The sequence below is a fragment of the Panonychus citri genome, unplaced genomic scaffold, assembly GCF_014898815.1.
Source record: "Panonychus citri isolate SS breed McGregor unplaced genomic scaffold, ASM1489881v1 Contig00131, whole genome shotgun sequence".
In the NCBI taxonomy this organism is placed as follows: Eukaryota; Metazoa; Arthropoda; class Arachnida; order Trombidiformes; family Tetranychidae; genus Panonychus; species Panonychus citri.
The window spans coordinates 36,811-53,019 of record NW_026515536.1 but is presented as its reverse complement, the minus strand read 5'-3'; the positions used below and the strand labels follow the sequence as shown (position 1 = coordinate 53,019).

Below are 16,209 nucleotides of genomic sequence, written 5' to 3'. Positions count from 1 at the left end.
AATTTTGTAATTCTACTAATTTGGAAAAACTTTTATTCTTTTCTATCCAAACAATTAAAAGTCTCAATCAAATTTAGAAATGTCCAATTTTTCAACAAATTGATTGATAACATTTCCATGGTCATTTCCAATTTTAAATCATTCCAATTAAGGTTAATTAGTCCCGGTAGAAATAAAGATTTAATCATAGTTAATCGTTAGGTGGTTAATTGTAACAAGAGTACAAACAATTAATTTCTCTCATTGGTGTTGGTGTTGACATTGAATAAATTGTATATATAAAATAAAAAAAGATGATTAAATTTATCATATAATATTGCTAATCAAAATTCAAATGTTGAAGATTTTAAGTTGAATCCTTGTTGTTGAATTTGCCATGTGATGGATTTGCAATTATGGTTCTGGTAATTTAAATTTGTTCAATCAAAAATAGTTGATAATAATTAGACAACATGTAAAACACATACACTTCATTCAGGACAATTAATTGTTGTATTATGTGGAGATACAATGGAGCAAAAATCTGAATATAACTTTTATTTATACAGCCAAAGACTTTGATTTTGTCAATCACTTGGTTGACCAAATCATTTGCACAGGTAATGATAATCAGGTAAAGATAATTAATCAAAAGACCATTTCAATGGATTGGATTAACTCGTGATAAATGATAGGCTATTGATTAATATCATATCTCTGGTTAACTTTATCTCTCTCTCTCATTGATTATAATCAACTGCGTGAATGATTTGATTTAAACAGTTGATTGTTTAACTCACAGTCTTTGGCTTGTATATTGACTGATTAACTTTCTTTCTCTTTCTGATTAATTTGTTGATTGGAGATTATTATTATTATACTAATAAAAAAAAAGTTAATTGCATCTATTAACATTGTGAGAATTTGTTCAAAGCTCGTCATGTTTAGGCCCAGTGAATTCTTTGTGAGAAATATAACCATTTCGATCTTTATCCTCATTTTGGAAAATTTCTTCAATCAAATTGTCATGGTCAGGGAGATCTTTCAATGTTGAATCGGGAACATTAGGTAATTGTTTAGTTAGATATTCACTAATCTATAAAAAAGAAAGAGAGAGAGAGAGAAAAGATAAAAATTGATTAGTAAAAAAAAATAGTCCATAGGTTAGGTAGATGGGAAAAGAATACAATCAATAGAAAAGAAGATAATTAAATGGTTTCCAGGGGACACAATTAACTTACTTCTTCCCTTGAAAGTTGATTATCACTGTTGGAATCAATTTCTTTGAAAACATTGACCGGTGGTGGACCATCTTCAATGGAAACACATTCAACCTCAAAGAGTAATGTTGCTTTAGGTGGGATCTTATTACCAGCACCATTGTCACCATAGCCAAGGTGTGAAGGAATAGTTAATTTCCTCTTTTCACCGACACACATATCAAGTAATCCTTGATCCCATCCTTGGATTACCTGATTAATTCCCAATTGAAATTGGAAAGGTTCATTACGAGAGTAACTAAAAACATAAACCAATAAGATAAATATAGAGAGAGAGAGAAACAAAAAGAGATGAGAAACAAAACCATTGAATTTACATTAAATCTACAATCAAATAGATACAATAATAGAATATAATTTGCGTAAATTAACTCACCTAGAATCAAATTCAGTTCCATCTAATAAAGTTCCTCGGTAATGCATTTTAAGTAAATCACCTTTACTAGTAACACGATCACATTTTGTCGGTTTGTGAGTAACATCAATCTTCAATTCACCTTCCTCTTCATCACAAGAGACAATTGTAATTGTTGCTGTTAAAAGAAATAAACATCCAACCAAAGGACAATTTAATCTGAACAACATGTTGGTCTAATTGTGTTTAAATCACAAAGAAGTGAAGAAGAAGAAAAAGAAAAACAATTTAAAAAAAAAGGAGAAATGTGAGTAATTCTATAAGAAGATGAAGAGATTTAAAGACACGTCAAGTTAATGGAGAAAAACAAAAACTGCCACAGTGGAGTTTAGATTATGTGGTGGATGAGAAAAAGAGAGAAGAATAAAAAAACAGGTTGTCATCCGTTGGGCAGAATGATGAAGATGATGGTGGATGATAATTAATGATAAAAGGTGAGCTCTTTCCTCTTCCTTAACTGATTAATGGGTTCGCTTAATCAGGGAAACAGTAACAATCTCAATTAGTGATCAATTGGTTAAGAATTTGGATTCATCTCTGTTTCTCTCTTCCAATTGACTGGAATCGTTTTTCCGATTATAGTTGATTCATTTGATTCTGATTGTTTTGATCGTCGAAAGTTAATTTCTTGGTGTGGCTTTTTTTTTAGCAATTTTTGTTTGGTCGAAATTTTCAACTTGTTTTAAATTGTTTAGATGATTTCTTTTTTTATCTACAATTAGAAAGGGTTTAGGTTAAATTGGTGGGATTTTTAGGAACTTTTTTGATTGATTGAAAATGGTTACATTTTTCAATCAAAATGGTCTTGTTTTTGTTTAATCTGAGAGGGGAAAATTAATCACAGGTAATATTGAAGATGATGAGATACAATTTAGGTTTAAATTGTGAATGATATGAATTACACTGATGATTGAATAATTGTTACAATATAAATTGAGTTGGTAAAAGGAAACAATTTTTTTGTACAAGTTTTTTAAAAAAAAATTATCAGTTCAGTTTGTATGTATGAAAGAGTAGAGATGTAAATATGGTGATTAAAGATGATGATGATGATGATAATGATGATTTATCCTTTCATGAATGTTGGATCTTGTTCAACTCTTCTCATGAAATTAGTGTACCATTGTTGGATAATTGAAAGTGGAACATATTGTTCATTTGTATTGGGTAATATGGTTCGAGCAAATGAACAGGTATAATTGAATAAATTTTCCGCTGTTTTTGCTGCATAGGTAACCAGTGAATCTGATCCCATTGGATTGACTGTTATATCAGCAGTTAATTGAGCAATTTGAGTTAATGGTTCACATGAGATACCAATCTGAGCATATTGAGCAACAATGGGTTGAGAAAAGGCAAAAGTGTTCGCAGGAGTTGCATTTTTTAACTTGGTTATCCTAAAAATGGCCGATGGTTTATCATTTGAAATGTAACCCAAGTATTGCCATGTAGGTGGACTGGTTGGGTCAGGCCATGAGAAATAGACACTTGCACCCATCTCAACAGGTAAGGGTGAGGTTCCGGTGAGAAAGACGACAATGTGATTAAGACTCTCAGGACTTGGTATGGTTATCAAAAATTTACCAGCATCAACCGGTTGGAAATCAGTTTGAACCAAACGACCGCTCACAATTATACCAAAGGCAGACATGGTTAATTTTGCAAATTAATTCCAATTTCTCAGATGAACACTTTCAATTTACAAAAACAAGAGTTTCAGATGATTAACAATCAAAACTTGAATTTGCTTCTAAGATTCAAATGATTAACTAAAATAATTAAGTTGTTTTGAAGAAAATTCGATTGATAAAAAGAATCAATTTCTTGTTAAAGGCTAGTTAATTAAAAATTTTAATTCTTAATTCAGTTTTGTTTAAAAGTTGAAATTCCAACTTGAGATTGGATTTTTTTCGATATCGGATAAATATTCAGATATATTTTGTATCTTTTTAGAATAAAAGTCCTAAATTAGGCGCGCGTTTTGAATTGGATTTTTCTCTTTTCCTTTTTATAATTTTTGAATTTAATTACTTTCTTCAATTAAATCTATCGACTATTTATCCAACAAACTATTGTAAGTTATGTTTTCTTAGATGAATAGTATTCTATATGATTTGTAGAAATTTATTCGAAAGATTTGAACCAAAGCTCCTTTGTAATTCTGTTTACTAAAGACGAAAAGTTCATTTATTCCTGAAGTCAAGATGATGAAAATTACGAATTCTGTATAAACTCAACGAAAGATTTCAAACTGTATAATTTTGTCGAAATTTTACTACGTTAAAGTACTAAAAAGTTTTCCATTTCGAATAAGTAAACATGAATTTTCGATCGACCAGGTTAAATATCAAAGTTTCATGATCGGCCGAATTTTGAACATCGAAGTGTTCAGATAAATATTAATATTCAACTATCATTCTTTCACATGTATTCGTAACATTTAGCATTTCGTCAATATAATCGACGAACCATTTATGTATATTTCTCATGTCACTTTCGAATAATTTTTTTTTGGTCTTTAAACATGAGACAATTTGGAAGCCATTCGTCAACCATTCAACCAATTTATGGTAAAAACTCATAATTACTCAGAATCTGTGTTACTAATGATTGAATCTTGAATCAATTAACTTGAATATAAATCAAGGTGATGAAACTATTTCTCTAACCTCCATGAAAATATATATGTTAATCAATATTCGGAAACAGTGACACAATATGAATACTAATGAACAACCGGAAGAGTTTTTTTTGTCCCTAAGAAACAAAACAAAATATTTCTAAAAATAATAATGATCAGAAATGATTTCGTGCGAATCGTTTACACGATAACATCTTTACACTGACTAATCACATTGAGCAAATACAATTAAAAAAAATACATGTACACACATCGTCTAGCACTGATTGGGAAAAGATCACTCGTATTGTAAAATCTATCGATTTAATCAAGTTAATCATGATAATAATTGATCGGCTGATTATCATGATATAATAATCAACATGTCCAAGTGCTAAGATGAGCCACAAAAAAATATTTCTACCCTGAAAATCAGGTTGAAACGATTGACCCTGAAGTTGGAATTGAGTTGATCAAAATCAATGGATTAACGGGAAGATAATGATGGTTATCATATTGTTGATGATGATAAATATCATTATCTAGTAGGAGGAAGAAGCAAAGTGTTGTTGGTAAATAAAAACAAGAAGATGTGACAACCATTGAAGTGAAAAGATATAAAAGTTTTGGAGAAGTAGAATTTTTTTCTCTCTCTCTTTCTTTCTTTTCTTTCTTTTTTTTCCTAATAACAATGATGATGATGATGATGATGATAATGATAATGTTCAAAATTGAATATATGTCACGACCTGTTTGCGTTCTGATGATCAAGATGATAAGGGTGATAGAAGATCAATAAGACCAATTTATTATATTCGATGAAAATTTTGTATCACTTTGTTCAATGATAATCGGTTATAATGATGACAGAATTTTCTAAATTTAATTTCTTCACAATTCTAGAATAAATTCTAAACTGAACTTTACCTTAATCACGATCATGCTATTCCTTGTCCTTGATTTATTGTCAAACAATTTAGTGTTGATTGGATTCTAAAGGGTAAGATGATGATGATGATAATGATTACCTTTCATTTGAATGCTCATTTTAAAAGGTTAACCAAACCAACACCATGATTATTATGGTGATGATAATCAACGATCATCATTATCATCACCATCATTATCAAGACCTTAAATACCCTCAAAAAAAAAAGTTGAGAATCTGGAAACTAAATCAATGATCATTCAAGCCTATTATTCAAATTACAGGTAAAAAAATGTGAAGGAAGAGTAACAAGTAAGATGAAAAAGATAATGAAAAGGATCATGAAGATACACCTGAAGTGATTGTAATTAAAAGGTAAACAATGAAAAGTTACCTTTTACCTTTAATCAATTTCATGGAATCAACAATAACAAGTGATCAGAAAAAAAAACTTCAACAATCAAGAGTATGAAATAATTGGTTTCATGAATATGAGAAACTTTGAATAACATGATGATGATGATGATGATTATGATGATAAAGATGATAAAGATGATGAGCATTTGTTTGTATTGTTTATTCATCATCTTTATCATCAATTTTTTTCGAAAAAAATTACGCATCAATTATTTTCTTATGATTTGGTTCAATAATCGTTCACTATTCTCATGCTTATGTTTACCTGTCCATACCTCAGATCATCTTATCTGTCTACATCTCTCTCTCTCTCTCTCACCGTGTATTGATCTTACCTGTAACTGTACTAACGGTGTTTACCTGTCGCTATTTTCCAGTTACGACACCACCACAACCAATAACAACAGCAACAACTACAACTAGTGAATAAGTTTGTTGATGTTATTGTAGATGTTAAGTTAATTGTTCCCGGTTTCTAATAGTTTGTTGATGTTGATTGTTGTTTTGATCATGTTTTTGTCAATCAGTTGTTGATCGTCAACCAACATACAAGACGATAACAACAGTTATCATCATCACAGTTAATTTAGATACTCAGTTTAAAAGTTTCTTACAACTTGTTCAATTCAAAATTTTTTAAATTATTTTTGTGTTATGAAAATTTGGATACAAAATCAATCAACTTATATGTTAAATTGATCATCAGTAAACTTTTCAACTACTTTTTACCACTTTTGATACTGAAAATGATTAACTTATTGTTATAATGATTTACCTAAGTGATCAATGAACAATTTGATTATTTACTCTAATTTATTTTAATTGTAAATCAATTATTCAACAACTATTAATAGTACTTGGAACAATTGGATTAAAAAAGTTCATAAGAAGAAATTTAATTAATTATTAATCATCTTCTTTTCTCATATCTTAATTTGTGCTCTCGCTGAAGTTTTTTGTTTCAGTTTTTTGTTTATTTGTTTTGTTTTCTGTTTGATTGGTGAGCTTAATTGTTACAATTAAGCTTTAATCAATCAACTTGATCTTCAATTAATCAACCTGGCTAATTCAAGGGAACGTCGGGAAAGGTATTCAACCTTTGGCCGTGATTCTAGATCCAAATTAACTAGTCGATGGGAAGTAGTTCTAGTTTTAATTGTTGTTGCAGCGGGAATTGTTATCACTACAATTGCAGCAATCAAAGCTAAAGGTAAGTTAACAATTAGATTAAGATAAATACTAGTTTTTAATTTTTCAGGATAATCAGTTGATTGCTATAACCTTGGAACAATAATTGACTTGAAAAAGTTTTCCAGGAAGTTTAATTTTTCATTTTCATTTTGATTCTTCTTCCTTCGTTGAACAATTAAGAAGTAATCAAATTGATTTTCTTTTAATTCTGTTAAAGATAATGATGATTAACAAAATGATATCATTTCTTTCTGATCAACAATTAACATTAATTAACCCTGATTATTGAAGCATAAGCATTGGATGATTAAGGTAGCACAATTTTTAATCATTTACAATTATTGTTACATTATCGTTTATTGTTAATAGTTGGTAAAATAATTTGTTTTCATTATTAAACATTCACAATTAACAATTAAGGTAAAATATCAAATGATACAATGTAATCAAAAACATCGTAATCAAAGGTAATCAAATCTAATTAGTCTAATTGAGATCAGTATTTGCTTGACCTCTTTGATTGTTACAGAAAAGAAACTTTTTTTAATCACAATTATAATCATGTCGTTGTAATGATTAAGAATTGAGATTTAATTATTTGGCGCCAATAATTAGTCTAAATTGTCAAGTCTCAACAATCAATTATAATCACAAACAAACAATCAGTTGATTTTATTAATAGATTAATTTTCAAGGTATCAACTAAAATCAATCAACTCACAGGAAGTTATAATCAATTCACATCACAATTTAATCATGATAATCAAGCTAATTACCAAAACAAATGAGTTACCTTAAAATGGAAAATTTTAATTGTTGTTTGATTAGCAGATAATTACGATGAAAAAAATTTCTAATTGTTAACTAACTAACTGTTGATTTTACTGTTGTTCATCAATATAAGCTTAAAGCCTTAACTATCATTAAGAATTGATGTTCAATAGTTAATTGTTGTTATTTTTTGTTTCTCTTTTTTTTTAATTGTTCATCATTAACTTTGTTATCCATTTTAAGAAAAAATTTTTTCTTGTCTTCTCACTTAATGGTTGATAAATTATCGTAATGATTTAGTATTTTAAATGATATAATCAATTGCAGTTGCTTCACTGATTGTGATTAAATAGGGTTACCCGTTATTATCATTGTTTAATCAACCAATATTGGAATCACGTTAATTGTTGATAAATTACGCAAATTATTATTATAAATTGTTTGTTATTTAACTATCGAGGCAAAGTAATACACAATTGTACAATCTTAACAATTTAAACAAATCAAGAAAGTGATCACTATATAATTTTAATCGTGTTTATTTGGTAACAATTAACCCCTTGTGTTCAAATTTATCTGATTACATGTTAATCATTATAATTGTCAATGGTTACTCTCTCAATTCTGATTAATCAACCAAGGAAATGCAAATAATTAGTATCTTTTTGTTAACAATCATGATAATGATGATGTCTATTAGTTGATAATGTTACTTTTTGATTAGATTGAATTGATTAGTTTTAAATTGTATTGATCAATTTGATTATTGTTGATGTTTAGTTTTTTTTCCGTTAATTTTTGATAATGATTTTACTTTTTGGATACACTTTTGATTGTGAACGATGAAAAAATTAATCATTGACTTCGTTGTGAGTGATTAGGTGTTGAAATTAGGAAATTGATAGTAAACAGACAATTAAGTTGATCAACTGATTGAATTTAATCATGAAAATGTAGGAAAAAAATCACTCACCATTTCAATCCATTAAAGTGCATTCACGAATCTGGTGTTTATCATCACAATTTAATTCTTATTTTAATCACAATCATTTTTTCTGACAATTAACCATCTAAATCAAATCGAAATGACTTTTTTTTCCTTCATCAGTTGTTTAATAGACTAAGAGTAAAAATCAGTTCAAAAACAGATAAAGACAACAATTTAAATAGTCAAGATTAAGCTTAATTATTAGAATGATTTAAAAATAATCAATGAGTGAAAACATTGATTAAGAAATTAGATGAAATAAATTAAGTTTATCCATAGGTGATATTTGAACTTAAGTGGTTATTATTATGTATTAGTTGATCCTAATTATCTTGGTTGATTGTTAATGACTTCTAATCACATTCACCGCTGTTGTATGAATTATCCAATTGTTCAGTAGAAATCAGTAATTTATTTAATCATCTTAACGGAAGACTGACCACCGACAAGAGAAAATGGAATAAGAATTTCAATTGTTGAACTTTCTTGACCATCGGTCAAAGTTGTTAATAGTATTACCTTGATAATCAAAGATAATCTATCAGGTGATATCAAGTGTAATCATTTTGAATTATAGTTGATTATTGATGATTAGAAATGAAAGATTTTCATGTTAACACAATTAAAGTTTTACAATTGACCATCAAGTTATTTGTTCGTAACAAAGATTTTATATTTTCTTTTTCTTCTTCTTTTCTATCCAACAGAAAAATCAGATCTCGAAGCGCTTTTACTTGAATCGAGTAACAAAAGATCGCCAAAGAACATTAATTCCAAAAATGTTACCACTCGAAGTTCAACCGTATTTGAAGATAATTATATTAATCGAAAAAGTATAACCCGTTCAACCCCAGTAACGAAAGATGAGTATGGGGACAATGGCAGTTCCGTTTCAACGCTACCGACATCCGAAGGAGAAGTTACTATTGATAATAGTAATCAAGACAATCCCGTAACCTCTTCGTCTTCATCATCATCCCCGCCGCTTTCATCGTCTCCCTCATCATCGTCACCTCCAATTTTCACTTCGAGCTCAACAAGTGAACTATTACCGGAAGCTGGAAGTAAAAAAGTTGATTTCGATGACTATCTCGGAATGGTTCCAGATTATGATGCTGAATATGATAGTATTGAAAGTCGACTCGCACCAATATCGGTAAGTGCACGAGAAGAGAGTCAAAATAATGGACCAGATAATTTACCAGGTTATCCACCTCCAAATGGAACCTCAATGGCAACACTTCACCAAATAGCCAACGAACACGCTGATCTAGCAGCCGATGGTGCGGGCTTCTTATTTGAGGTACCTCCAAAAAGTGAATCATCTTCATCTTATGCGCCATCACCATCATCATATCCATCATCTTCATTATCTTCTTCATCATTATCTTCAGTTCCATCATCGAAAAATTTATCTCCTTCTCTTCCATCTGTTTTGCCATCTCCATTGTCTTCACTGTCATCTTCGTCTTCGTCTTCGTCTTCATCTTCATCTTCATCTTCTCCTTCTTCGTCCTCTTCATCCTCTTCTTCATCATCTTCCTCCTCTTCATCTTCATCTTCACCTCCTAAGCAATTATTTGGTTCGAGGGCAAGTCAACGCTCTGCTCTGTCAAATAAATCAAATTCACGATTAATGTTTTACAAAACTCCTGATCCAGATACTCTACCATCTCTGAGTCAACCTCCGCCATTGTCCGTAGCTGCACCTTCATCAACTTACACCAAAACTTTGGCTCAACCACAAACAACAAAATTGACCCCAAAAAAGCAGCAATTAGCAACTCCATCACCTTTAGCAGTATCTAAATCTCAAGCTAAATTAACCAATTTAGCTTCTCAGGCAGCGACCATTTCCAAACTCCGACAACGTTATGCACCAATCATTCAAAGGCAAAATTTAATCAGAAATCAACCATCAACTTCAGCCCTTGTTGATTATAATTCACCTTTATTAACTCATCTTTTACGAGCTGCTCATCAACAAGAAGCTGCTTCTGCATCAATGGGATTAGCTGGACTTTCCCCATCAGCTCAACGACTCCATGCTCTTCGACTTTCCTCGGAACCGGAACAACTGCCAAATCCTTTATTATCTCACACAATCAGCTCAAGTTTGGCAGCTAATTTTGGCAACATTGCCGCGGCTAATAAACCAAGTTTAAATGATTATCATGTACGAACACAACCAGTAGCTGCACCGATTTTTACCAATCAACACTTTGGAATGCCCGCAATTCGTACAAAAAGATCAACAATGTCAAATATTAACGAAGATCAACAAAGTGAAACAGAATTCATAAGACCAGGAATGGAGAGCATATTACCATACACTTCGGAAGATTCTTCCAAGAAAGAGGAATCTCAAGACAGTGAATCAAAATCAAGTGAGATTTCGACCCATCGAGCTAAAGATGGAACTAAAAATAGCGAATCATCAAACGGAACATCATCAGGCAATGACAATGATCTACTAAAATCAGAAGCTTCCGGATACTTTGCATTCGACGATGAAGATCCCGAATTGGCCTCACTTTTCAATCTGGACAATTCATTTGATAAACCTTCACCTTCTCCTATGAAAACACCCTTTTCTTTGACCTCAACAGATCGAAGGGCAAGAAAACGAAGGCCACAAACTTATTTCCCCGCTGCGACTCCAAACACGAAGCAAAACTATGGAATTTTGGGAAGTGGAAATTTTGAGATTATTCGTGGAGGAATATATTCAGACGACGAAGCTAAAAGTGGCAGCGATACTCATTATGCAAGGGGAATGTCGGAAACTGTTAAATCGTCAAATAACGATTTCGATGAATACAATGAGGCCACAGTAAACTCAAAGGCTCCTTATTCAACGGAAGAATATTTCTCCAATAATCCAGTTCTTGGATTCCAGGGTTATGACAATTTCAGGGCAGCATCGAACACACAGAAAAAGATAGCTCCAAATGGCGGATCTCGTCGAGAATCAACAGCTTCCGATTCTTCTGAAAATCTTCATGTTTTCGTTGACCATGAATTGATGACAGCCTCTTGATTTTCTCGAACTCAACTCACTCTTACAATTAATCTTCTTTGGTAATTCTGACCGATAGAATCTGTCAAGAGAAAGACCAGATCATTTTTTTCTCATCAAAGTAAAAATTAAATAAAAGCCAACACTTAAGGCCAACACATTTACGCTCATGATAAGAATAATCGAAATTGTTTTTGGATTAGGATTCGATAAAAAAAACCTATTGTAATGTTTTTCCAAACCAAATTTTCACTAATGTGCCCTAATTGTCAACAAATCGAGAGAGAAACAAAAACATTGTTTCGAAACTATGAATACAAAGAAACTATCAATATATTAATAATATTTTCCATTCCAAGAGTAAATTTTATTCTTAATAAAACCGTTATGACGATTTACTCAATGATAAGTGATGGTTAATTCTCATAAATTATTGTCATATTTAAGATCAAAAGTCAGTCAAAAACCGTGTTCGAAGGTCCGTTCATTGTGTGTTCGAGAAAGTTTCAAGTTGAAAGTATCAACAATTCAAATGTGACCATTGAGATCACCCGAACTCATAACATCGACGTGTCTATTAATAGTTTGTAGGACTTGAAAATCAGAAAGAACATCGAACAAACTTTAGTAGAATAATAATTGTAGATGAAAATTAAACCTTGGCCTTATTAATATCACGATTATGATTATTATCTTGTGCTCGAAAGTGACCGTTATAAAGATAACTAAGGAGAATGTGAAGTTTTAAAGTAGTTGAACCAGACCTCGAACTTGAGATTGGAACTTGAATCGTTCGTGAATCTTTTAGTCAATAATAATTTTTTCATTGCTTAACTTGGAATTGGCGCTTTTTAATCAAGAATTGATTTCATTTGACCAAAAAGAAAACATCACCTGGGACTTATTGATATACTAATTCCTTGTGGTGTTTACAATTTTTACTTTTAAAAACATTTACTTTGAATCGGTGGTTTAAAATGGCTTTCAAAGTATTGATCTGTTTCCTTTTCCTCATCAATTGTGTTCATGGCCAAGAAAGTAAGTAAAGTTAATTGTGACAATTCTCAAATTAACACGACCGTTTTCTAGGTCCAAAAGTAGCTCCATTTTCATCATTGGTTAAACCAGTGATTGGAGGGAAAACATCATTCACTTGTCAATCTCTTACTGGATCACCTCCATTCCAAATGAAATGGTTTAAAGATGGTACAGAAATTGTTGATTCATCTACGATTAAAATACGAACCAATGAAGAACTGTCATCATTGATTATTGATTCAATTAAATCAAGTTACTCTGGAAACTACACTTGCAAGATATCAAATAGATATGGACAAGATTCTTATAGCACCGAACTACTCGTCGAAGGTAAAAATTTTCTTTCTAATATAACGAGTCTCATTTGTATTTCCGTTTGTATTTTTTTCACTAATTTTGTTATTTTCCGATATTTTAGGTCCTCCTAATTGGATTGATAAACCTTCGAATGTCAAAACTAAATTGTTTCAACCAATTATTCTGAGATGTGCTGCATCAGGTTATCCCAAATCAAAAACTGAATGGAAAAAACTTGAAGGTTTGTTTGTGAATCCATTTCAATGAGAATAACATTTAACTCGATTTTTATTTTTCTTTTGATTTCTATTATTTAACTCAAGGCTCTGAATGGATCAATGTTTCACCAAACAATCAAATTACTATTAAGGATGAATCACTAGAATAATTAAATCAACTCGTGGCAATACAGGAAGATTTGGATGTTTGATTACGAACAAAATTAAACCTGATTTATGGACTGAATTTGATATCTCAGTCGAGGGTAAATTAATGTTATCAATCTCGAATTATTATTTTAATGCTTGAAAATTGGCGCTTTTATGTGATATTTTCGTGAAATGTTCAAAATGGACAAAAAAATATTCTTGTTTACCTTTGACATCGAGACAGTTTGATAATCATTTGTTTTTCAGTTGGATTGAGCCTTGAGTACGATTGACCTTATTGAAAGATGATTTTATCAATTGTGACATTGTGTTTACTTTACATCGGAGCTGATGGACAAGAAAGTAAGTAATTAAAGTAAATAATCAAATGATTAATTGATTTTGTGTTTTTTCATTTAGGTCCAAAAGTGGTTCCATTTACATCATTGGTAAAACCAGTGATCGGAAGTAAAACTTCATTTGCTTGTCAATCTCTTACTGGATCACCTCCTCTTCATGTATCTTGGTTTAAGGATGGAAATGAGTTAACTGATTCATCTACAATTAGAATACGAACTAATGAAGATTCATCCATGTTAATTATTGACTCAATTAAATCAAGTCATTCAGGAAACTATACTTGTAAAATATCAAACAGATTCGGTTATGATTCATTTACAGCTCAATTACTTGTCGAAGGTATTTATTTGTTTCACCATTAATTCATCATTAATTTCAACAGAATCTTAATTTTTTTTGAAAGGATCTCCTAATTGGTTGGAGAAACCAGCAGATACCAAATCAAATCTTGGAAATACTATCACATTAAATTGTCGAGCTGTTGGTTATCCCAATCCTAAAGTTGAATGGAAAAGATTTCAAGGTGAATTCTGATTTTCTCCCCACGATTCGAGCTCAAAAATCATTCGAATGTCTTTTCCCCTAAATTATATATTCTTAGACTCATCTTGGTACATCATATCAGCAAATGAAGGATTTAAATATGATTTCAATCAATCAAATGATAAATTAACGATCAAAAATGTTACTCGTAGTGATAATGGTCGATATGGTTGTTCAATTTCAAATGGGATAAAACCTGATCTTTGGTCTGAATTTGATGTTTCTATTCAGGGTAAAGTCTATTGATTTTCTTATTCTTTAACTTGAAATCGGCGCTTTTATCATCCTTGTTTTGATTTTATTGTCGAGGTTTCTATCTGAACAATTGCAATTGAAATTTTTGTGTATAAGTTTCAATTTTGATTCACTAATCATGACTCTTAAGGAATCGCTGATTGTTTTGCTATTATCGACTTTCACTTTGTGTTATGGCCAAGAAAGTGAGTAAGATAACTTTAAGATTGATTGTCGAATGTTAATTATCTTAAATTCATTTCTTAATTCAGGTCCAAAAGTGAATTTACTCACTCCAGCTATTAAACCGATAGTTGGAGCAAAGACTTCATTCACTTGTCAAAGTCTTTCCGGATCATCTCCTCTTCAAATAACTTGGTTCAAAGATGGAAAAGAGATTTTTGATTCTTCGGAAATCAGAATTAGGAACATTGAAGATTCGTCTTTATTAATTATCGACTCAATCAAATCGAGTCACTCAGGAAATTACACTTGCAAAATGACCAATAGGTTTGGTCATGATTCTTACACAACTGAACTTGTTGTTGAAGGTAAATAAGGAAACAACAATTGTATTGACATTGGAACATCTTAATAAATATTGTCTTCTATTTGATTAGGATCTCCCAATTGGATTGAGAAACCAAAGGATATTAAATCTCATTACGGTGAAACAATTACAGTTAATTGTCTTGTCTCTGGATATCCCAAACCTAAGGTACAATGGAAGAGACTTGAAGGTAAACAAGAAGACATAATTTCAATTTCTTTTTCCGTTCTAATTTGAATCATTTGATTTTCTTTCCATTCATAGGATTAACTTGGTTAAACATTGGATCATCTGGCTATTCCGAATCAAAGATGCAACAATTAGGAGATAAATTAACGATTCGAAATGTAACAAGATCGACCAATGGACGATATGGATGTTCAATATCAAACGGATTGAAACCTGATCTTTGGTCAGAATTTGATATTTCAATCGAGGGTAAAATCTTTATTCATATCTCTTGAAATCGGCGCTTTTAGGTCTATTGGAAACATTGGAAATATTATCATCAAGATTTTCCAATATTATTTTGATCTCTTTGTTGTCTAAATTTGTGTTGAGTTAAAATGATTCGGGGTTTATCATTAACTCTTTTCTTATTCATTATTGATAATAGTTATGGACAAGAAAGTAAGTACATAATGATAACAATCAAAGCTCTTAATTAATGGTTGATTTTATTCGGTCTCTTGATTTAGGTCCAAAAGTAAATCCATTCTCTTCATCTATTAAGCCAGTGATCGGTGGTAAAACATCATTCACTTGTCAAAGTCTATTAGGATCGCAACCACTTTCAATCACTTGGTTTAAAGATGAACAAGAATTAACTAATTCACCTACAGCAAGAATCAGGACTAATGAAGATTCATCAATATTAACCATTGACTCAATTAAATCAAGTCATTCAGGAAACTATTCTTGTAAAATATCAAATAGATTTGGTTATGACTCTTATACATCTGAGTTACTCGTCCAGGGTAAGAAGTCACTTCCCTTGCTTAATCAATTTAAACCATTTTGTTAATTGTTAATTTCACCTTCTTTTATTAGGATCACCAAGTTGGATCGAAAAACCTAAAGACCTGAAAATTCATGCAAGAGAAACAGCGGAAATTAAATGTTCGATTGGAGGATTTCCCAAGCCAAGAGTCGATTGGAAAAAGTTACAAGGTGAAAGAATAGGAAAAAAAATAATTGAATCTGTTTTTCGG

At 30.9% G+C, this 16,209-nt stretch overlaps 5 protein-coding genes across 5 annotated transcripts; 3 read left to right on the top strand and 2 right to left on the bottom strand.

The window, feature by feature from the left end:
* Positions 1-161: 161 nt before the first annotated feature.
* Positions 162-1,849, bottom strand: LOC128390950 (FK506-binding protein 2-like). Its single transcript, XM_053350757.1, has 3 exons — positions 1,636-1,849; positions 1,221-1,497; positions 162-1,075 (listed from the first exon to the last, which is right to left on the bottom strand). Exons 1-3 carry the CDS (start codon positions 1,842-1,844, stop codon positions 908-910), a joined length of 654 nt encoding a protein of 217 aa, XP_053206732.1. The 5' UTR covers positions 1,845-1,849; the 3' UTR covers positions 162-907.
* On the bottom strand, positions 1,796-3,560 carry LOC128390951 (protein OPI10 homolog). The gene has a single exon (XM_053350758.1). It carries the CDS (start codon positions 3,323-3,325, stop codon positions 2,741-2,743), a length of 585 nt encoding a protein of 194 aa, XP_053206733.1. The 5' UTR covers positions 3,326-3,560; the 3' UTR covers positions 1,796-2,740.
* A 1,914-nt stretch (positions 3,561-5,474) lies between these two features.
* LOC128390931 (uncharacterized) lies at positions 5,475-12,006 on the top strand. Its single transcript, XM_053350729.1, has 3 exons — positions 5,475-5,506; positions 6,665-6,849; positions 9,297-12,006. Exons 1-3 carry the CDS (start codon positions 5,475-5,477, stop codon positions 11,627-11,629), a joined length of 2,550 nt encoding a protein of 849 aa, XP_053206704.1. The 3' UTR covers positions 11,630-12,006.
* Positions 12,007-12,513: 507 nt separating this feature from the next.
* On the top strand, positions 12,514-13,668 carry LOC128390943 (palladin-like). Its single transcript, XM_053350749.1, has 5 exons — positions 12,514-12,646; positions 12,698-12,976; positions 13,065-13,184; positions 13,267-13,427; positions 13,579-13,668. Exons 1-4 carry the CDS (start codon positions 12,586-12,588, stop codon positions 13,329-13,331), a joined length of 525 nt encoding a protein of 174 aa, XP_053206724.1. The 5' UTR covers positions 12,514-12,585; the 3' UTR covers positions 13,332-13,427; positions 13,579-13,668.
* On the top strand, positions 13,434-14,888 carry LOC128390937 (cell adhesion molecule DSCAML1-like). The gene is made up of 6 exons (XM_053350741.1): positions 13,434-13,674; positions 13,732-14,010; positions 14,075-14,194; positions 14,273-14,446; positions 14,600-14,654; positions 14,721-14,888. Exons 1-6 carry the CDS (start codon positions 13,617-13,619, stop codon positions 14,752-14,754), a joined length of 720 nt encoding a protein of 239 aa, XP_053206716.1. The 5' UTR covers positions 13,434-13,616; the 3' UTR covers positions 14,755-14,888.
* The last annotated feature ends 1,321 nt before the right edge of the window (positions 14,889-16,209 follow it).